At 41.7% G+C, this 23518-nt stretch overlaps 1 protein-coding gene across 1 annotated transcript in view; it reads left to right on the top strand.

Moving 5' to 3' along the window:
- The window catches only part of SCFD2 (sec1 family domain containing 2), a 148299-nt gene that overhangs the window by 113485 nt on the left and 11296 nt on the right, over positions 1–23518 (top strand). The window contains exons 6-7 of the mRNA XM_081926560.1: positions 12237–12382; positions 15925–16059. Of these exons, the coding sequence (XP_081782686.1) occupies positions 12237–12382; positions 15925–16059 (281 nt within the window). The remainder of the gene's footprint in view (positions 1–12236; positions 12383–15924; positions 16060–23518) is intronic.

Raw genomic sequence — 23518 nt, 5'->3', positions numbered from 1 at the left:
CCCTGGGCTCTCACTTGTGGGGTGCCTCAGGGTTCTGTCCTCTCCCCCATGCTTTTCAACATCTATATGCAGCCGCTGGGAGAGATCATCAGGGGGTTTGGGCTGGGTGTTCATCAGTATGCGGATGATACCCAGCTCTACCTCTCTTTCAAATCAGAACCAGTGAAGGTGGTGAAGGTCCTATGTGAGTGCCTGGAGGCGATTGGGGATTGGATGGCGGCTAACAGGTTGAGGTTGAATCCTGACAAGACAGAAGTACTGTTCTTGGGGGACAGGAGGCGGGCAGGTGTGGAGGATTCCCTGGTCCTGAATGGGGTAACTGTGCCCCTGAAGGACCAGGTGCGCAGCCTGGGAGTCACTTTGGACTCACAGCTGTCCATGGAGGCACAGGTCAAATCTGTGTCCAGGGCAGCTGTTTACCAGCTCCATCTGGTACGCAGGCTGAGACCCTATCTGCCTGCGGACTGCCTCGCCAGAGTGGTGCATGCTCTGGTTATCTCTCGCAATGCGCTCTACGTGGGGCTACCTTTGAAGGTGACCCGGAAACTACAACTAATCCAGAACGCGGCAGCTAGACTGGTGACTGGGAGCAGCCGCCGGGACCATATATCACCGGTCTTAAAAGACTTACATTGGCTCTCAGTACGTTTCCGAGCACAATTCAAAGTACTGGTGCTGACCTTTAAAGCCCTAAACGGCCTCGGCCCAGTATACCTGAAGGAGCATCTCCACTCCCATCGTTCTGCCCGTACACTGAGGTTCAGCGCCGAGGGCCTTCTGGCGGTTCCCTCACTGCGAGAAGCAAAGCTACAGGGAACCAGGCAGAGGGCCTTCTCGGTAGTGGCGCCCACCCTGTGGAATGCCCTCCCATCAGATGTCAAAGCAATCAACAATTACCTGACATTCAGAAGACATCTTAAGGCAGCCCTGTTCAGGGAAGTTTTTAATGTGTGATTTTAGTGTATTTTTTGTTTCTGTGGAAGCCGCCCAGAGTGGCTGGGGAAGCCCAGCCAGATGGGCGGGGTACAAATAATAAATTATTATTATTATTATTATTATTATTATTATTATTATTATTATTATTTCCAGCTAGGGATTCCTCCAGCCCAGCCTTTCGCCTGATGAATTCTGCATATAAGTTAAATAAACAAGGAAACAATATACAGCCTTGTCGTACTCCTTTCCCAACTTTGAACCAATCCGTTGTTCCATATCCAGTTCTAACTGTAGCTTCTTGTCCCACATAGAGATTTCTCAGGAGACAGATGAGTTGAACAGGCACTCCCATTTCTTTAAGAACTTGCCATAGTTTGCTGTGGTCGACACAGTCAAAGGTTTTTGCATAGTCAATGAAGCAGAAGTAGATGTCTTTCTGGAACTCTCTAGCTTTCTCCATAATCCAGCGCATGTTTGCAATTTGGTCTCTGGTTCCTCTGCCTCTTCTAAATCCAGCTTGTACTTCTGGGAGTTCTCGGTCCACATATTGCTTGAGCCTACCTTGTAGAATTTTAAGCATAACCTTGCTAGCGTGTGAAATGAGTGCAATTGTGCGGTAATTGGAGCATTATTTCGCACTGCCCTTCTTTGGGATTGGGATGTAGACTAATCTTCTCCAATCCTCTGGCCACTGCTGAGTTTTCCATATATATATTAGGTTGTTTTTTAATAATTGCTCCCCCCCCCATGTTTTTAGCTGTTTCTATTTTAGCTGTATACCACCTTGAGTCCCTGTCAGGGGGGGAAAGGTGGAATATAAATAAATGTAATATAACAATAAATATAGGAACAAGGGCGGGATTACTGGATATCTGGATCCCAAGTAGATAAGGCAAACAGCTACACAGTTCACAGCTATCTGTTTATTATGTTCTCTGGACAAGGCAAGGTGTCTTGATAAGAACAGCCGTGTTAAAGGTTTGTGGTACAGAAAGCAGGGTCCCTTTTTTAGAAGCTGAGGCACAAATTAAATACAATCTTTGCATAATGTGGTCTTGATGTACTGTAGTTACTGTAGCTCTAGTAGTGTCAGAAGACAAAACCTTATTTACAGGTACAATATCATATCTGACTGTGCGATCCTATATTCAGAAGTAAACAGCAGTGACACTGCTGCCAAAAGAGGAATTAACCCTTGGCTCCAGGATGGAGTAAGAAATTAAACATGAAACCTAGGGAACTTGATTCAGTATACTTAAATCAGCATCCCTTATAGGACATCATACTACGCCTCCCTCCAAACAGAGGCTTGATACTGTGCCCACATGAGTACATTTTGTGTATGCTATACAAAAAAATGAAAAGCTGCGGGGCTGATCAGTTTGTTGACAGACATTTTATATCTCTTATTTATTTGGGATGCTCTATTGCAGAGTGCAGGTGAGTTGCCACTTGGTATTATGAGGGAAGTTGGGAGAACTATCCACATACGAACTACAGTTAAAAAAGAAAATGAGCAGCAGAGGGCAGTGGTGCAGTGCTTGAATCATTGAAAAAAAAATATAAACCTTTCTCTGTGTGTACTGTGTGTATGTAATGGGGTGAGGGCAGAAATCTGTTATATGATACTAGGATGCTTCCATCGATAACAGGCAGAAGATCTTGAAAGTTCTACTTATATCTTGTATTTGTCTTAACAGATAGTGTGTGGAATTAGAAACCCCCTCCCCCCCCCCCAAAATGCAATTATTTATATGGCTACCTGAGTTCTGTTTCTGGTGATAATAGCAAAACATTGGTTTATTTGGCATTGCAATAAAATGTATAATTTTAGACTGACACTCATAGGGCAGGGTTTGTGGCTTCCAGGCAGACTTTGAGTCCCAGCAGCTCCTTACAAATTGGCCATTGCATTATCCCATGTTATTATAGAAACATGACAGATATTCACCTCGTTCTTGCAGCTACAGGCTGTTTCTTTCTTCTAGACCTTTTCCAAATTTAAGCGCAAATGGATCAGGAACGTTCACCTTAAATAGATAATTTCCCAGAACTTGCTCCCACAGGAGGCAGTCATGCCCACCAACTTGGGTGGCCTTTAAAAAGAAGATTAGAGAAATTTATGGAGGAGTTGGCTATCAGGTGCTGATAACAGCAAGGTTGCAGTTTCGATCTCCATTGGGGCAGCTGCATATTTCTGCATTGCAGGTGTTAGACTTGATGATCCTCAGGATCCCTTCCAACTGTTCTATGATTCTGTGATCTGGTTGGCCACTGAGAGAACAGAAGGCTGGACTAGATGGACCATTGGCCTGATCCAACAGGCTCTTCTCACGTTCTTAAGGAAGGAAGGAAGGAGTTGAATTAGATCACAGTCTTTAGAAATAGGCAACATCACAAGAGCTTGAGCTGCTTAACTTCCAATCCTCTTCTCATTTTAGTTCAATCGCAACAGGTCCTAGCTAAAACTCTAAACTGTGGCCAAACATTAAGAGAACTAGTTCATTAATTTTCAGCGAACTCTGAAACAACCTCGCACCAAATTTGGTGTCTTTCTTGGAGTCAACGTTTCCTAGAAATAGTTCCAGTGTTTCTCTGGCAGCCTCTTTAGAGTTGCTTTTGATTGTTTCACCTTAATTGGAACATGTGGATAAGATTGCTTAGCAGTGGAGCTATTGCTGTTTCATTGTTTATACGCATACTTAATTTTCCATGGCAGTAGTGGGTTTGTGGCATGTCTAAATGTAGCAACTGCAGGAACCAAGTAAATAGGAGATACTCAGTAATGTTGAATTTTCATATATAGCCTAACAAAGTAAGTATTGTCTTTCTGGGTCAGAACAAGGACCACCTGGTCCAGGTGCCCTTATATGTCCAATAATAAATTTTATAATATAATATAATATAATATAATATAATATAATATAATAATGATATAAATTTTATTGAGGCACCTAAGACATTGCTACCCAATTGGCTTAAAGTACAGTTTGGATAAAGAACAAACATAAAATAAAACCAAAACTGAAAGAGAAGGTCTGAACGTGACTCAGACATGTGAAACAGGCAATAGTATATTATTGCAAGTTAAGCCAATTTGGAGGAACATACACTGGAATCGTAATACAGTGGTACCTCGGGTTACATACGCTTCAGGTTACATACGCTTCAGGTTACAGACTCCGCTAACCCAGAAATAATACCTCGGGTTAAGAACTTTGCTTCAGGTTGAGAACAAAAATCGTGTGGTGGCGGCGCAGCAGCAGGAGGCCCCATTAGCTAAAGTGGTGCTTCAGGTTAAGAACAGTTTCAGGTTAAGAATGGACCTCCAGAATGAATTAAGTACTTTACCCAAGGAACCACTGTATACTAGCCTGAGATATAATTTTAATATTAATACAGTGGAGTAAATAACTTTTCTTATTCTACCTTTGAGCATTGCCCATTCTCCTTTGTTCCTCACGTCTTTCTTTGGCAGGGTTCTGTAGCTGAGCAGTATAATCAAGGTTCCCATTAACATGTTATTTCCCAATCCCCATGTGTGTTATACAGTCGTACCTTGGAAGCCGAACACCTTTGGAGATGAATGTTTTGGCTCCCGAACGCTGCAAACCCAGAAATGAGCATTCCAGTTTGCGAACGTTCTTTGGAAGCCAAATGCCCAACATGGCTTCCACAGCTTCCAGTTGTGCGCAGGAAGCTCCTGCAGCCAATCAGAAGCCGTGCCTTGGTTGTCGAATGTTTTTGGAAGTCGACAACCAAGGTACGACTGTAATTGGATCAAATAACATATGCTACAGAAGACTGTTTGAACTGCAATCCTATACCCACTTGCCTCGGAGTTAGCCCCATTGGACTCAATTGGGCTTAGTTTTGCACAGACCTGTATAGGATTGCACTGTAAGCGCAACATGAGACCAGTAGCAGATCTGATGTGCAGTAGCTGCTTGGCTGTTATGTACTGTGTTGAATAGGATCCAAAATGCAGCAGTCTGATTGGTCCTAGAACAATAGGATTCAGAATGCAGCAGTCTGATTGTTCCTAGAACAATAGGATTCAGAATGCAGCAGTCTGATTGGTCCTAGAACAATAGGACCCAGATTGCAGCAGTCTGATTGGTCCACAGGAGCCACCCAATCCAGCTCCAGGTGGAAGTGAACCTGCAACCTGATTGGCCTTCAGGAGAATTCTGGAATTAGCCAATCATGTGGGGCCCATTGTGTAAATAATGTATATAAAGCAGACATTCTTGGGGAATTTCCATTCCTCCTCACCACTGTGAGCTGAATAAAGAGCATGAAATCCACTATCGACTCCTAGTATATTTCATTGGCCTATGCTGCCTGTAATTAATTTGCTCAGCGTTTTCATTAGCGTAGCATATGCTAATCAAACCTCTATTCTAGAGCAGTTAGGGTAGGCAATTTCTACTCTCGGACTTCTTTATGCTTTGTATTTTTGTTCCACTTCTTTTAGTAGAATTTCCAGTGCTTTGTAAATACACAAGTTCTTGAGAATTACTTTTTAAGCGGGGCTAAAAGTTAGACTCTTGGATTTCCTGAAGTCCTTGTGGGTTACAGAAATACTACCAGGAGCACATGCCAACCACTTGTGATATGTTGCCCACACCTTCTGCAGACAACTGCAAAACAGCTTTAGTCGAGAAAGAATACGTAGGCACTATATGACTCAAAGTGGCAAGCTGTTGTTCATTCAAAAGCCAGAGAGAGTTTTCGACCTGGTGTCTGTTTGAGAGAACAAGTTGCTTACGTGGTGCTGACATTTCTTTGCCTCATGCTTCTGAATTTTGACAAAAGGTAGTTGGAAGGGATTTTATCCCCCTCTTACTGAGCATTCTAGTCTGCAAAGTTCTGCCCACATGCAGAAAAGAATAGCTGAACAGTTCACATAGCTGAACACTCAAGCCAATAACAGCAGAGCTCTGGTTCGGCCATACAAACGGCTGCAGGAGGATACCTCCAGTTCCATGTCTGATTCTCCCCTGCACACACTTAGAATTTTGCCACTCACTTGAATCTGTGATAGTATGAAAACAAGGGGAGGCACCATGAGCTCAGTACTGTCATGTGACTAACCGTAACAAGTTGATGCTCAAATCCTACCTGTGGTAGCAACGCAAGTTACTTTGAAAGTATGCTCAGGATAAAACTTACTAGTGCTGTGTCAAACTGGGCAGTGAACAAGGAACACTGTAGTTTTTAGTGTAATGATTCTGAAGTACAGTGGTACCTCAGGTTACAGACGCTTCAGGTTACAGACTCCGTTAACCTAGAAATAGTACCTCGGGTTAAGAACTTTGCTTCACGATGAGAACAGAAATCGCACAGCGGCAGCGGGAGGCCCCATTAGCTAAAGTGGTACCTCAGGTTAAGAACAGTTTCAGGTTAAGAACGGACCTCTGGAACAAATTAAGTTCTTAACCTGAGGTACAACTGTAGAGCCTTTGCTTTTCTTCCACTTTTCTGCTCCTCAGGTGTTCAGAATCTGTATCCATGGAGTGAAGAAACTCCTGCATTGAGTAAGAAAATCTGTGAGTTTGGCTGAACACATTTGCCAATTCTCTGCCCAGTTGGAAACCTTATACTTTGAGGGTTTCCTGTTGTTGTTGTTATTTATATACCACCCTATACCTGGAGATCTCAGGGCGGTTGTGGGGAGAGTTGTAAGTACATTCAGTCAAGTAGACTTGCTGTGCAATCCCCCTTCAGTGCAGAAAGATCAGGGTGAAGGGGATGTATCATGCAGTTCCACACCCTCATGGATACAGATTCCAATGCTGGAAACGACTACAGTGTTTAGTGAAAGCGAGCCTATGATTTCTTGCAAAACAACTTTTTTCAACTTAACTGTCTAAAGCAAAAATAGCTTGAGAAAATCATAGTCTCTATAAATGTTCTCATAAACTCTAGCGCGAGGTTCTTAGGAAAAGACCAGAAGTGTTCTGGATTTGTTTTCAAAGCTTGGTTCAGACTAGCTGTAGCTTGGAGACTTTTGTCAAGTGCTCTTTTCTATTCCGATAAATTATTCTGTGGATTGCTAAAGTCCTGGGCAGCCTGAAAGTTTTACAGCCTGCTAATGAAAACGTGTTGAGTGTTAGAAACAAGTTGGCGCTGCAAATGGCAACATTTCCCCCCACAGAATGCTATTTTAATATTTCCTCCTCCTCTCAAGATGGCAGTGCAAAACCTTAGATAGTATGGTCCTAGGGAGGGGGGGAAAGATGATGGGCTAGGAAGATGGAGGAAAGTTGCTGTCTCTTTTACGTTTTTCTAGCAGTGATGTGTGACAGTGTTGCTCTGTCTGGAAGATCACCCTAACCCTGCATTCACAAGTAGGAATGAATTGTGGGGATAGGGAGAGCGCACATTCAAACACATACAACACAGAAAAATCCTTCACACAAGCAAAGGAGGAAGGCTATGCAGAGAGGATATTAATATCCAGTACTGGGTTAAACCACAGAGCCTAGGACTTGACGATCAGAAGGTTGGCAGTTCGAATCCCCGCAACGGGGTAAGCTCCTGTTGCTTGGTCCCTGCTCTTGCCAACCTAGCAGTTTGAAAGCATGTCAAAGTTCAAGTAGATAAATAGGTACCCCTCTAGTGGGAAGGTGAACAAGTTTCCGTGCACTGTTCTGGTTCGCCAGAAGCGGCTTAGTCATGCTGGCCACATGACTCGGAAGCTGTATGCCGGCTCCCTCAGCCAATAAAGCGAGATGAGTGCCGCAACCCCAGAGTCAGCCACAACTGGACCTAATGCTCAGGGGTCCCTTTACCTTTACCTTACTTCTATCAGACCTTGGATATGGAGGTTTCAGAGCAAAACCTGCCCAATCTTTTTAGGCTTTGTAGTGATAGAATCATAGAATTGTCAAGTTGGAAGGGACCACAAGGGTCATTGAGTATAACCTATGAAGGCAGCCCTGCTTAGGGAAGTTTTTAATGTTTGAAGTTTTATTCTGTTTTTAATGTTCTGTTGAAAGCTGTCCAGAGTGGCCGAGGAATCCCAGCCAGATGGGTGGGATAGAAATAAAAAAAAAATGTTGTTGTTGTTGTTGGCTCATACTCTATCAGCTGAGCCATGTATGCTATATGATAAGGTTTTGGAAAGTGACAGAGCAAGGCAATAAATTAATTGGTTATTTTCAAAGAAGTCTTGTAGCTCGGTTCATATCGTGAATGCAGTAGGCCTAATCTTTTCTGAATGAAAGATGGGAAAGGTTGGATATAAAACTTAAGGAAGAGGGTTATAACATGGAAATCTTGCCAATCCATGGGACTCCACTGGGAAACCCAGCCAGATGAGTGGGGTATAAATAAATTATTATTATTATTATTATTATTATTATTATTATTATTATTATTATTATTGACACTTAAGAGTCCAACTCCACCACTTTATGATTCACAGCAGCAGAATCCTATATTCTGTCTTTGGCAAGGCTTACTGCCTATTAAACATGTTTTGAGTTGCATTCTTAATGCTCATCAGTCAAAAACATTTTCATTGGCTCCTCTGTCTGCTTAATAGAGATTCACAGTTCACAGACTGGGGTGGGGGAGGAGAGGAGAGGAGAACCCTCTGGTCGAAGAAGCCCTATTTCAGGGGTGGTCTAGTCCAAGATAAAAAAAAACTATAAGAAGCAAGGACCTTGATGTTAACTATCAATAGTTAACATGTGGAAAGCAGATTGAGCAGGCTGTCACCTAGTCAAGTCTTCCCACTATGGAAAGATGAATTGTATTTGTTTTGAAGTTGGAGTGGGGGATCATTCTTTTCAGTAGGGTGCAAATCTTCCCCACACTGGCGAGCCCACGTTGACAAGTGGGTGAGAGCACCACCTGCCTATCACTTGTCAGGTGATTGACAGGTAGTTTGTCCCACCCACCTGTCAAAGATGGCCCAGGTAGTGTGGGGGGGAGAGATACTGCCATGCAGGATTGAACTCCCCTTGCATCAGCTGACTCACTGGCGACAAGCCCAAACTGAACAGGATCAAATGAGCGGGGGAATTCTACTCTTCTTTCTTTAGCCAAGGCACTACCTGCCCCATACCTACCCCATACCCAGTGTCTCATTGGCCAAGTGGAAAGCCCTAGCTAAATATTCCATATTTCTGGTTTAAATTGTAGTAAACATTTTAGATTCACATTTGTACATTTAAATTAACTTATGTCACTTTTATGCAAATCTGTGTCATCTTGTGTTCCCTTTTTTGCCCATGTGCTTTTCTTTTTTCTCTTCTTTCTTTTTGTGATTCGGAATCGCTGCCATAAAGCAAAATGATTAATTTTGTAAATAACCCGGTAAAATAATTGAGTTTGCACGACCTTGCTGGAGAAATAGGCTGGCTCAGTTTCAGACAGATAGACTATTGTATTATATTTACTCTCCTCAACCCAGAAAACCTACAGAGCCCTGATTAAATTTTTTGAAAAATCAAGATAGAGAGGTTTGCAAAGCTGTTTGAATTATTATCAGATGAATGATTTATATGATTCATAAGCTACGTAAATCTCAATAAACCTCACTGCTAAAGATGTTCTATTGAATGTCATTCTGAGTGCAATGTGTACTTCAAATCATGCTGCCACCCATGGTTTGAGGAAAATGTTAATCCTGTCAAAAAAGAAGATTTGTGAGATTTTCTAATATTAACTTTTGCCTTGGCTTTTCTTCTTGTTAAAGGCTCACTTTCAATTAATTCAAATCCAATATTAGAAGTAGAATTAAATTTGAAATTATTCCTGAGGTTTGATTTTTATTTTGTAAGTTGGATGGAAATGCAAGAAGTTTATTAAAATAGTATTTTTGTGCATTATATTGAAAGCCATTACTAACTTCATGGGATTCTATTCGTTCAGTTCATTTAAGGGAAAGGTCAACATAAGCTACAACAATACAATTACTGATATTGTTGCCCTCATGAACAGCACAGTTGGATTAGAACTAAATTGCATGGGGTTTGTGGTAGGTAAAGGACCCCTGGACTGTGAAGTCCAGTCACAGGCGCTCATCTTGCTTTTCAGGCCGAGGGAGCCAGCGTTTGTCCGCAGGCAGCTTTCCGGGTCATGTGGCCAGCATGATCAAACTGCTTCTGGCGCAATGTAACACTGTGACAGAAGCCGGAGCGCACGGAAATGCTGTTTACCTTCCCGCTACATCTATGGACACCTCTTTGATTTTATGCAACCTTCTTCAATTGCCTTTTTTAACCATATAAGAATATGTGTGGGGAAGACTTCAGACAATAAATAATTTCAAAACCAGTCTCCTTCTAAATTGCTGCTGCTTATCATTTTCTTTTGATCCATGTTAAGAAGGGTGTCCATGACCAACAGGACTGGATTTTACAACATCTGAGTTATATTTACGTGTATGTCCAGGCGTGTTTTCAATCCAGGAACGCACTGTGCAGGAACACACTGTGCATTATTGTCAGCTGTGCATTAAAAACAATAGTCTTCTAACCTGAAGTTGGGTTATTTGGTGCACAAAATGTACAAAATACTGTTCCATCCTTAAACAATGAGACCTTATTTTGACTATGCTTTTAATAATATGGGTACGTATTTTTATTATTTTATTTTATTCTCTTGGTAAATCACTTCAGTGTTTTTTGGTCACATGAGTTCAATAAACTTAAATAACCTTACCTTTCATAGAGAAAGTGTGAGCCATTTTTAAAGCTTGATCTTTTATTAACAGCAAGCACATTCATGACAATTGTATCAGCCCTAGTGTTACTAGGACCCTTTTCATCCTGGCTTAGAACAAATCAACCACGCTTATTATTATTACTGCAGTTGTCATTACTATCAAACAACCAGGATATTTTGGGAGTGGGGGTGTTTTATTGTATTATATTCTCATTTGAAGATGTAACCCACCCCAGGACCATGTGGTTGAACAGTGGGTAGCAGGTATAATTGATGGCGGTGGGTTTAAAATATTAAAGATGCGATTTCTAATATTTTAGAAATATTTGCCAACGGCCCCAGAACACAGTGATGCTACAGTTTTGTTTAGGCCCGATAGTCCTACTCCTTGATGCAATTGAATCTATAAACTTGCTACAACATGTTTATTGTTAGCAGAGAATAACCTCAGAGTTGTTGTAACAACCATTTGTAATCCTGGAAACTGTTGTTGCCTTTTCAAAACTGTCTCTTAAGTGAAATGAGCTTCAAGTCAGTTCACTGAGAATACAAAACCACTCTGCTATGTTGCTATGCAAAGATTAAAATTTAATTTTAGACGGAGTAACCATAGCGTAGAAACAAAGGGGGGGGGAATACTTTATGAAGCTTCCTTGTGAGCATGAATTTCACAGCTGCTTCATATTTGTACTGAAATGTTAGCAAGATCAGTGGAAGGCAGATAGATATGGCCTATCATTGATTTCATCTCATTGGCAATGGACATCCTCTGCAAACAGTTTTAAGGAAGCATGCAAAATACATTGTAATACATTATTAGAAGGAAAACCTCTGGAATGCTTTGTGTCAAACCTGTGTGTTATATATGTAGACAAACAGGAACAAAAGAGACTTAAATGGGCATTTGTTGAAAGTTATACTATTTATTTATTTATTTATTTATTTATGTTTCTTTCTTTCTTTCTTTCTTTATGACAGCCAGTGTGGTGTAGTTGTTAAGAGCGGTAGACTCATAATCTGGTGAACCGGGTTCGATTCCTGCTCCTCCACATGCAGCTGCTGGGTGACCTTGGCTTGTCATACTTCTTTGAAGTCTCTCAGCCCCACTCACTTCACAGAGTGTTTGTTGTGGGGGAGGAAGGGAAAGGAGAATGTTAGCCGCTTTGAGACTCCTTCGGGTAGCGATAAAGCGGGATATCAAACCCAAACTCTTCTTCTCTCTTCTTTCGATACCTTATTTTATTTTTGGTAGCATAACCAAGTTGGGATGCATAACCACATTGGGATGCAAAAGTGGTGATGGTTCTTTTAAAACTTTCTAGGTAAGGAAACTGATATTTCTATTTTCAGCATCATAGTTGAGAGCTTAACAAGACTTGTCCAATGTTGCCATATGCAAGGTTCAAATTGTTGCTTGCCTTCTTAAATCTGGGGGGATTTGTTAAACTACTATCTGGAGAATGCAGAACCCCCCCAAGAATGCATATGTTGACCATCCCTGCTCTTAAATTAGAGAAACACCCCCCCATCATTCCTCTTCCCTTCCCCCACTACTTTCATTTGTGTTGGTTAAAAAAAATGGCCTCACCTAGCAAATCTTTTTTTCCATGTTGTTCCAGGTTGTGAGTCTTCACTTGATCTGACATTTCAAAAGGCCACAGCTGCTGTGAATGAGATCTTTATGACTCTCAGAGATGTTGCAAGAGCTCGGGCTTACATGAAGCAGTTTAATTCTGTACATGTTCCAGGAAGCCAAATTCAACAGGCAAGTCACTATGTCTTATTTTTAAAAAAATCCATGTGTTACTCTATGTTACTTTATAGCAGTGTTTCCCAAACTTGGGTCTCCGGCTGTTTTTGAACTACATATCCCATCATCCCTGACCACCGGTTCTGCTGGCTAGGGATTATGGGAGTTGTAACCCAAAAACAGCTGGAGACCCAAGTTTAAGAAGCCCTGGTTTGGAGCATTGGCAAAACTACCTGTAGCAAAATGTGACTGATTTTGTAGTTGTTTAATGCAGGACGTATTCTACTAATCTACAAGTGGGTTTGTAGAATTGTCTTTCCCTTCCAATGTTCTTAATAGTCATTGCTTAATTGAAAGGATATCTACTGAACCACAGCAGCTATAACATTGCCATCCATCTAATGTTGTTTCTGTGCTAGCCTCACCAGTTGCAGGGAGCTTACACGTACCCATGAAGGCCACCTGCTCTATAAAATAGAAAGGGACACGGGTGGCACTGTGGTTTAAACCACTGGGCCCCTGGGCTTGCCGATCAGAAGGTTAGTGGTTTGAATCCCCGCAACAGGGTGAGCTCCCATTGCTGTGTCCCAGCTCCTGCCAACCCAGCAGTTTGAAAGCACACCAGTGCAAGTAGATGAATAGGTACCACTGCGGTGAGATGAGCATTACAACCCCATAGTTGCCTTTGACTGGACTTAACCATCCAGGGGTACTCTACTCTATAGAATAGTCATCCATTTAGCAGTAACCACTAAATGTATCCAGCTTAAAAAGAATAGAAATCAAACTATAGCATCTTTTTATTGATACATTTTCTGTGCATGAAACAGTTAACCCCCCCCCAATATATTATGTAAGTTATCAGAGTTTGGAACAACCAGTTACTGAAGCTTTTGCTCTGTGCTTTTTGGTAGCACCTTTGTTGATGTTTTCTAGACAATTTGTCACCGTTCCTATTTCTCAGCCCTTAATTTCAGATAGCATCATGTCCCTGATGTACCATTGTTAAGCACTGATTGATTCTTTTAGCTGCTGTAGTCTTAAACTAGAAGTACGAAGAGTGCAAGACAGGATTCCTGCCCCCGCCCCAGTAAGAAAGAACATTTTTCCTCATCCGGTTGCTTAGACAGGGATGTTTAATGGTTATACCTTACCTTCCACACAGCCAAGATCATAGAGGGCATGAAACCATACTGGCTATCATGCCATCACCCATCCCCAGGTCCTTGGCCAGAGTGGGTCCAGCTCCCCCCCCCCCAGATAATCAGTAACTACAATGGATTAAATCCAGATTTAGTTAGTCTTACTTGGAATAGACCCATTGAATTCAATGAGACTTGTATTAGCCATGACTAAAGTATAATTAACCAAATCTGGATCCAACCTAAATACAGAGACGTTATGCTTAAGTGTGCTTTGAATCAAAGCTTAAGTGATTTTTTAATATATATTTAAAAAATCACATATTTCCTGTTTTGACATCCTTTCCCTTTTAAGCATATCATTTTGAATGAATTTGTTTCTCTTTCCCAAAGGAATAATTGTGTGTGTTCAACAAGCCGTATTTTATGTTTTTGAGTCCCAGCCAGTCATATAACACACAGCTAATGTCTGCTGCATCATTCTTGGCTCAGTTAAAATGTAAATGTGTGTTGGAGGACGCTTTGAGTGGCACATCTACATTTTCTTAGTGGCTGCATGGAAGAAAAAGATCTTTATTTGACAGCGCAAACTGCTGGACACAAAAATGTGTCTTTAATGGCTATAAGGTTTTAGAAAATCATTTTTCCCCAGGTTGTTCAGTTTAAGTAGTTAGTTTCTCATTTGTTTTTCCTTTTTTCTGTCTAAAGTAAGTGGCACTTCTGTTTATCATTTCTGCAGCATGACTCCTACATGTGTTTTCTAAGAAAACTAGAGATTGACATTCTTGGAATAGCTCAGTAAGGAAACATTGGCTGCCATAAATGGAAGACATTAATTCAGTTTTGTAGATTGTAATACTGGCTACTGAAATTATATTAGTTGATTGTTACTGCTTTAGATCTGCTAAATGTAGAAAACTTTATAAACTGTATACAGTAAGCTTTCACTAAAAGCATTCCTCTGGTTTAAAGTGCCTACTTTATTTTATTTGCATTACGGTTGGATCCAGGGACCTGAAGAACCAGCAAAATACATGTTCAAATAGACAATATGTTGTCCCTCACCAGCTCTGTATCAAAACGTCAGTTATGATGCTGGCTTTCCAAATGATGTTTGCAGTGTTTCAAATACAACCTTCCAAATCAATTTTCAAAATGCTGAAGTGATACACTCTCAGTAATGTGTTTAGTATATACATCAAAAGAAGATTGTAACATTTAAAAATCATTTAAAAAGCCAGATAAACCCAGACTCTTCATTAGTCTAGATATCCTATCCTTTGCTGCAATTCACCCTATGCAACTATGCATCCTTTTTACATGCTTGTGTTTAATACATGATTAGTTAGCCATTGGAACACCGCTGCTCCCCATCCCAGCCAGCGTGTGTTGAGAGAGGGTAATGGTAATCATTACTGTTGAGAGACTTCAGTCCATTTGTGATCGATCCCCAGTCATATCAATACAAAAAAGCAGCTCCAAAATTGCACAAGGCTAGGACCACTGTGGGTTAAACCACAGAGCCTAGGACTTGCTGATCAGAAGGTCGGTGGTTCGAATCCCCACGACAGGGTGAGCTCCCGTTGCTCGGTCCCTGCTCCTACCAACCTAGCAGTTCGAAAGCACGTCAAAGTGCAAGTAGATAAATAGGTACCGCTCCAGCGGGAAGGTAAAGAGCGTTTCTGTGCGCTGCTCTGGTTTGCCAGAAGCGGCTTAGTCATGCTGGCCACATGACCCGGAAGCTGTATGCCAGTTCCCTCGGCCAATAAAGCGAGATGAGCGCCGCAACCCCAGAGTCGACCACAAATGGACCTAATGGCCAGGGGTCCCTTTAACTTTAGGACCTAGTGAACTAGTGTTATTTCTTGTGACGAGGTGTGTTTTTTTGTTGTTGTTTTTTGGCAAAAGCAAATATACCAGGCAGAGGTAAGAACTCCCTGGGATTCTGTACATTTTCCTCCCCTCATCTTCAGATTTTGTTAAAGTTCAGATTGTTGGATTTTTATTTTCCAAGAAGCTGAGTGCTTGTATCTTTGTGGAGCCAACCAATGGGATTCAATGCAGAGACTCAATAGTCCAGTTTGAACCATCAACTAGGCAGAGGCTGAAAATGTTTCCCCAACATTAGTAGCGAAATAAAGCAGAACTGGTTTGTCTCTTGTTGCAAAAGCAGTATGAAAGATATCTGTGTGTGTGCCCTGTCTCTGTCTCCAGACAACATATTGATGCAAACAGGACAGTATCTTCTCCAGTGAGCAAGTTGTAGGCAGCTTCCACTCCTTTTTCCTCTCTTTTTTTTAGCAGTTACCACAGTGACCATGAACATATCCCAACACAGTAAATTTCACAAGTGGGTTGTGCATTGTGAAATCACTTGTATATATACACTTACATTCAATGTTTAATATTTTCCAGGCCTCGTATAAACCATTGCTGAAGCAAGTGGTGGAAGAGATATATAATTCGGATCGACCTGACTCTGTTGATATTGAGCACATGTCTTCTGGGCTCACAGACCTTCTGAAAACTGGGTTTAGTATGTTTATGAAGGTAAGGTTGCTATGCAGTTGCTCACATGTACAACTTAACAAAGTTAAATGTGTAGCTGTTTTCGGAGGAAGCTGCTTCGTTTTATCTGTGACGTTGTTATCTCATAGTTTTCTGCCTAATATGCACAAGTCATTGGCTACACCCGGCTTTGGCATTTGACTTGCAGTAGAATACGGAACATGCATTTTGTAGTTTTAAAGTTTATATTTGATATATAGGTGGTAGCTCTGGAACTCCCTGCCCCCAAAGGTTAGGTTTTCTTTCTCTTTAATTGTTTTCCATCGGGAATGGAAAACTCCTTTTTAAGCATACGTTTGATTCTGTTGCTACTAAAAGTACTGATGGCGAGTACGGCTCTTTATTGTTTGTCACTGCTGTTTTTTGTTTATAATGTTTTTAGTGGTTGTTCTGCTGTTGTTTTTATGTTTGATTTTATATTTGTCAGCCACTTTGAACACTTTGTATCATCATCATCATCACCATCACTTTTAATTTGTATACCGTCTTTCTATCTTACAATATCCAAGGTGGTTTACAAGCTGAATAAATAGTGAATGTACACCTTATAACAATCTAATGCAATACAAAAATTGTGATAATAAAACATAACTTTAAAATAAGCAACCTACATCAAATAAAGTAACATTCAACAATCATTAGAATAGTATAGAATAATAATATCCGCATATAAAAATTAAACAGAAATCCACTCTTAATTACAATAAATAATTTCTAAACTACAATCAATAAAACATTGGTAAGCCACAGAGCATAAAATAATGCAATACAAATTGAGAAGCAGGGACTGGAGGGTGGGGCAAGTGGAAGAAGGCTTTGCCTGATGAAGTCTCTCCAAAGATGGTTTCTTGAGGCCCACAAAGTACTGACTATTTCCTCTGCCTCTGTTAATAGTGGTTTCAATTCTTTCAACTCTCTTTCACCTGCTAGGACGAGCTTGGGTTTAGTTCACAACTGATTGCCAGAATTAGTGTATCTTTCTCCATAAGGGATGAACTCATTCCTACAATTCCACATAAACAGATTTTGTATTCGCTGATTTTGCAGTGAAACTGCTGGTTTCCACATCAAACGCAAATGCAAACCATTTATTATCAGTCCATAATTAATAGCTGCAGCCTTCAACATCATACGATGCTTCCAAAAACAATTTGTCCATTCACTCATTTGTCTGCCAGTGCTGAAATTAACTAGGTCTAAGGAGAATACCGTTGCAATCAAAGGATTTGCCTGCTTCACAGGCCCTAGAGCTTAACTTCAGTCAGTCAGGAAGAAAGAGATGAGGGCAGAATCATTGAGGACTGGTGGGGCGGGGGGAACCTTAGTTTCTGCAGTATATTTTTAAACATCTCTCCTGATGAATATATTAGGCAGTACTCAATTATTATTATTTTTTTAAAAAAAGGTTAAAGCTCTTAAGAACAAGCATTGGAAGCAGTGAGTTATGCAGTAAATTGGAAACAACAGTGACTGCGTTAAAATGGCATTTCTCAAAATAGCTTTCCTTTGAAAGAAAAAAGAAGAATTATGAAGTGCTTATGAATTATACATGCCAGGAACAAATCTTCATGTTTCAGCAAATTATGAATCATTTCTTTTTCATCACCTTGCAATCAGCATCTTCTTCCTGAGGTATCCAAAAAGCATCCCCCTTTGAGCCAGGATACAGTGGTACCTCGGGTTAAGAACATAATTCGTTCCGTAGGTCTGTTCTTAACCTGAAATTGTTCTTAACCTGAGGTACCACTTTAGCTAATGGGACCTGCCATGCTGCCGCCGTTCTCATCCTGAAGCAAAGTTCTTAACCCGAGGTACTATTTTTGGGTTAGCGGAGTCTGTAACTTAAAGTGTCTGTAACCTGAAGCGTCTGTAACCCGAGGTACCACCGTATACTCCCCACCTGTTACATGGAGAAAGCCCCTAAGTGGGCAAACTTGGGGAATACAAAGCAGCCCAACAAAGTCTGCGTGTGCTGATTGACTACAGAATGTTGACTGACCTTTGGGAGGAAACTAGCTTTTTCACCACCAGTCATGAGATAAGAACATTTGTGCCGATTTTGTCCTGGGATCCTTCCAGGCCTTTAACTGCACTGTCTGTGCCCACTTTCCCTGTTACAAATACGATGTAATGGCCTTCTTTTCCACTGGGTATGAATCCTCTCTCCCTCCTCACTTAATCATGCACACACACCCCAAAATGATTAATGAAGTTGCACAGCTTGTGGGAGTCATTAACAAGATCTGTTCAGGAAGGTGACAGGCAGGCAAGCAGCTCCTCAAATGTCTCTCAAGGGACAGCCCAGTATTCACTTTGGCAGCTACAGGCTGGGAGGCAGGGAGGGAGAGACTAGCAATAAAAGATAGGAGAGAGGGGAAGGAATCAATGAAGAAAGGCAAATACAGTATCAACACTGCAAACCAAAACCACACAAATGCAATTAGGAAATCCTGCAATACAGACCCACAGCCATAGACGTTACCTAAGCTGAAAGAAATCTATATTTTTAAAGGGCACACCAACAAACCTGTCTTGGGGCAGGAAATATTACCTAGAAAGCATCCCTGAGAGATTGTCCACAAATCATGCTCTTGACCACTAATAGAAACTCCACGAAATTGCTCTGCTACATAATTTTTATTTATTTTTTTGCTCATCTAGTTTTCTAGGTGGAAGTGCTCCTGGTTTCTGTAACACAGGTCCCTGCCTTTCTTGTCCTGGTGAGCCCTAAGTATAGATTAAGCCTTTTTCGCAGTTGCTGTTCATACTTCGTAACTATGCTCGGGGCTGGATCTTGGGGTATCAAATTTCAGTGGTGCCCTGTGTGGTGCCAAAATCTGGTGCCCTTCCACCTCGCACTCTCCATTCTAAATCATAGTTACGACGCACCTGAAGCTCTGCACCCAGTAACACTGAACCGGTTGCGCTCCCCTAAATTCGCCTCTGCTTTGCTGCACAGACAAACCAGCTGACTTTGAGCCAGGCAAACTAAGACACCACAAAAAGAGATTAAGGCAGCCTTTGCCAACCAAGTGCTTCCTGGGACTGATGGGAGTTCAAAATATCTGGAGGACACCAGGCTGCCAAAGGTTGGATTGAGCCAATGGTCAGCTTTGGGATCTCTCTGAAAATAGAGAATCGGAGCCTCCCCTGCATATCAAGAATGCACTGGCCAATGAATTGTCTTCTGTGCACCTTTTAATTTAATTTATTATTATTATTTTAACAATTTGTATGTCATTTAATCGCAGTTGTCTTTATTTTTTAGTACTTTTTATTAATTTTCCATTTTATAATATTTAATCACATCATCATTGTTCACTTTACTTCTTTGGTTCTAAAGAGCTTGTTGACTCCCCTCCCTCCCACCTCATGGTTTTCAGAGTTAACCTCCATATCATAGCATTTATACCTTTTCCAATTTACCTTTCACTCATTTGATATGTCTCAATTTTAGATAAATATAAAAAGGTAAGTACAGTTAACATTACAAGTCTTCTTACAGCCCTGCCAGTGTTGTTAATTACTTACAATGGTCCTTCAAATATTGGTTAAATTTGCTCCAGTCTTTTTGGAATGCTTGATCATGCTGGTTTCGGATTTTCGTGGTCAGTTTCACCAATCCCGCAAAGTCTATCATCTTCGTCTGCCACTCTTCTTTTATTGGAACTTCTTGTTCCTAATCACAGCTGTCTTTAAGCTGTGTAAGGGAGACCCAGTACAATGAATGTATTTGATGTATCTTTCCCTGAATTTGGTAATTTATAAACCAGTCCTACAAGTTGTCAGGGACCGTGCTGAGGAGGAATGGTGGGAGCCTCCCCCTCCCCCTGCTCCTGATCCGGATCCTGAATCTTTCCAGGAGCACAGGAAGACAGTATAGATTTGGAACAATGGTCCCAAACAGTGGGACATAGTTCAGAAGGCAGAAGCTGGGAAATACTGGATGGGGAACAGCTAGGAGGAGAAGAACTGGGAGAGAGAGAGTTAACAGATTCACTGTCTCTGGAAAGCATTCATCTGCTCAGCCCAAGGTCAAGAAGAGCTGATAAGGGTGGTGGCACAGAAAGCACAGTGGTCATGAGCTCAGGGTACAAGACGCAGTAGTGAAGTGGGTGACTAGGGAGGAAATGGGTGGTGCCCTTAATTGGGAGCACCGTCCTTTCTAGGAAATGGATTCTTTGCTCTCTTGCTGTGATCAGTAAAGTTTCTAACTGGTAAGAAGACTTCTTTTCCTTTGTCCTGCTTATCTACTGCCAAGGTGGTTGGGAAACTGATTCCCTGAGGCCTGACACCAGTAGGCAGAGTGAAACAGCTACCTGAGATGGTAGTTGCTGGGGGGGGGGGTGTTGAGGGACAGCAATGACTGACAGTTTCTCTGGCCTTTCCTCCTGGTATTCTAACCAGCTGTACATGCTATGTGGCCTTTTAGCTGGCCTGCTGCCCTCAGACGTGGTTGTCCTGTTGCCAGCATTAAAGCAGGAATCAGCTGCAAGTCTGGTTGGCTTCTGTGTGTGGAATGGGTGGGGCGGAATCCTGTCCTTAGGCAGCATAATATCTTGGACTCCCTCTTTCCTTTCTTGCCTCTGCCATTTTGAACGTCTGCCACCAGAGGTTCACTTCATAAACGATTCCCAGACGTAGTCGGCACAAGCAGTTTGTTAAATCTGCTTCAGCACGGTCCTGACAATATAGGCATGCAACTGCTAGTGTAGACAAGTTTTTGCAGTCTTGTAGAATCAAAGAGGGTGTGTCAATGCCTCTTTGCTTCTTGTTTTTTGCTTCTTCCGAAATTAGGGATCTAAATGTGCCACCTCACAGGGGCTTCTCCAGGGGGAAAGGAGAGGGAAAGTCTTTCCTGCAGCCACAATTGCTATCTATGCCAGCCATCTTTGGTGGAAAGATAAAGGAGAAACTAAAACATAGCTAGTTGCTGCTGTATATCAAAACTTGGGCAAGAAATGTCACTTTTCGGTTGAACCTGACAAACTTGCTTGGTTGAGGGGAGCCTTAGTACATGATTTGCTGTAATACCTTTGCTGTCGCAGGGTTTTCTGTTAGCATGTGGGAAAACAACAGGGGAAAGCTTTTTTGTGGGCTGTCTTGGAAATAAAATTATTTACTATTGATTACTTAATGGCTCCTCAAAATCATAGAACTGTAGGAAAGGAATGCATCAGAACCCTTATGAGGATTGCCATATTTAATATGAGAAAGGGCTGGTGTGCCATTAATATGCATGTCAATCTGCTGTGTTTGGACTGTGATTTGGCATTATGACAATGAGCCTAGCCTCCTCCTGGGCTCATGTGCAACTCTCCTCTTATCTCCAGCACTGCCATAAATAAGGAGAAAATCAGAAGCTTCCATTTTAGATTTACCACAGTTTAGCACTGGCATGGGGATCCTCAGGCCCAGGGACCAAATACAACTCTTGCAGACTCTCTGTCTGGCTCTTGGGACTCTCTCCCCAAGTCATATCCCTCACCAGCTGCACCCTGTACCTTCTCTGACAGTTTTTCTCTAACTGGATCGTGTCCTTTATTATTAGAGTTCAATAATGCCTCTTACTTGCCTGGATGGAGGAGAAGAGAGAGTTGTGTGAGTTTGTGTAGCAACTAGCCTGCTGTACAATGGTAAAATTTATATTTATTGCTATACCCACCTTTGCCTCTGGCCATGTTTGCCACTGGTATGTGGCTCTTGAAAGATTGCTCAACCCGTTTAGTTGGAGCCAATGGGAGTTGGGAGTCAAGAAAGCTGGAGATACTCCAACCTTGGTTTATTGGCAGCTCATAGCCACAAGTGCTGAGTGGAACCTTTGTGTTTAGAGGCAAAAAATTCTGAGTAACCAATGCTGTTGACAAACAACAGAGGATAGAAATTAGTTCCCTGTGGTATCTGTAGGGCCAATGCTAGAAATAGGATTTTGGACTGGTGGTATTTGGTCTGCTCTAGGCAAGACTTTTTTAATGGCACATAAAGGTAAAGAGACCCCTGACCATTAGGTCCAGTCATGGACGACTCTGGGGTTGCGGTGCTCATCTTGCTTTACTGGCCGAGGGAGCCAGCATACAGCTTCCAGGTCATGTGGCCAGCATGACTAAGTCGCTTCTGGCAAACCAGAGCAGTGAATGGAAACGCCATTTACCTTCCCACCGGAGCGGTACCTATTTATCTACTTGCACTTTGACATGCTTTCAAACTGCTAGGTTGGCAGGAGCAGGGACCGAGCAACAGGAGCTCACCCCGTCGCGGTGATTTGAACCACCAACCTTCTGATCGGCAAGCCCTAGGCTCTGTGGTTTAACCCACAACACCACCCGCGTCCCACATACGGGCACATAATGGTACATACACTGTACTTAATCTGGTGCCTGCATTTTAATGTCCAGCACTCAAAGGCAGACATTTTAAGAACCCAAACCACTTAACAGGTTTTATTTACTTCATTTTAATTTGGCCTTCCTCCTAAGAGCTCAAGGCAGCATATATAGTCATTCCCCCCCCCCAACACACATACATGTTTACCCCCTCACACAATAACCCTTTGAAGTTGTACCTCAAGAAGCAGGAGGAGCTCAATGTGCTGTCCTTACAGGGCAAGGAACAACATTTAATATATAATGCATTCCAGCAAAGAAACTGGCAAGATGCACACAAACATCAAGAGGATGTGGAAACTCCTCAGAGTAGCCAATCTCATTAGATTCCCTTGAAGCCTCAACTATTATAATAAGGTTATAAATACTTGCCATCAGAAATCCTCCTTTTGGTGTTTCACCGTGGAATCGTGCTGCATTTAGCCACATGGCACTGATCACTTCAAAACAAAAAGCCTTATGTAATTGTATTTTATCTCATCAAAAATCTCAATTGTACCCCAGGTCCACACACAGTTTAATTTGCATTCAGAAATTGTCCAGTTCCAGTGAATAAAAGAAAAGAAAACCACGAATGGGGGGCGGGGGGGGATTGAAATGTTCCAAAACTTCTTTCATAACAGTTTTAATTGAAAACTTGCATGCCTAAGCAGTCTGCATTTTAATATGCATATCTGGAATTCGTGGTTTGACTTTCAGACCTTTGAAAAGGGATACTATTTTATATATGCACCATGTGTTTGGATGCTTGCTTATTTTTTACTTAAGGAAAGTATTTGTTGAGGCTTAGCACAATCACGAAAGCACACGCAGCTCAGTTAAATTTCATAACTTCTTTCAGTATGCATTAAGTAACCTTAAAGTCATTTTCTAACGCCACAAACATGTTAACATTGAGGTTTGGAACACAATCCTGGGCTTGCCTACCGAGAAGTAAGCTTCACTGAGTTCATTGGGGCTTGGTCCCACATAAATGTATATTGGGTCTTTGCTAGGGCAAGCTGATAGCATGTTAATACAGGAAACCAAGACCTAGGTGTTTGGGTTCAGCACACTTA

Source organism: Podarcis melisellensis (assembly GCF_964234715.1).
Source record: "Podarcis melisellensis genome assembly, chromosome: 9".
NCBI classification, from domain to species: Eukaryota; Metazoa; Chordata; class Lepidosauria; order Squamata; family Lacertidae; genus Podarcis; species Podarcis melisellensis.
This window is presented reverse-complemented; position numbering and strand designations above follow the sequence as displayed.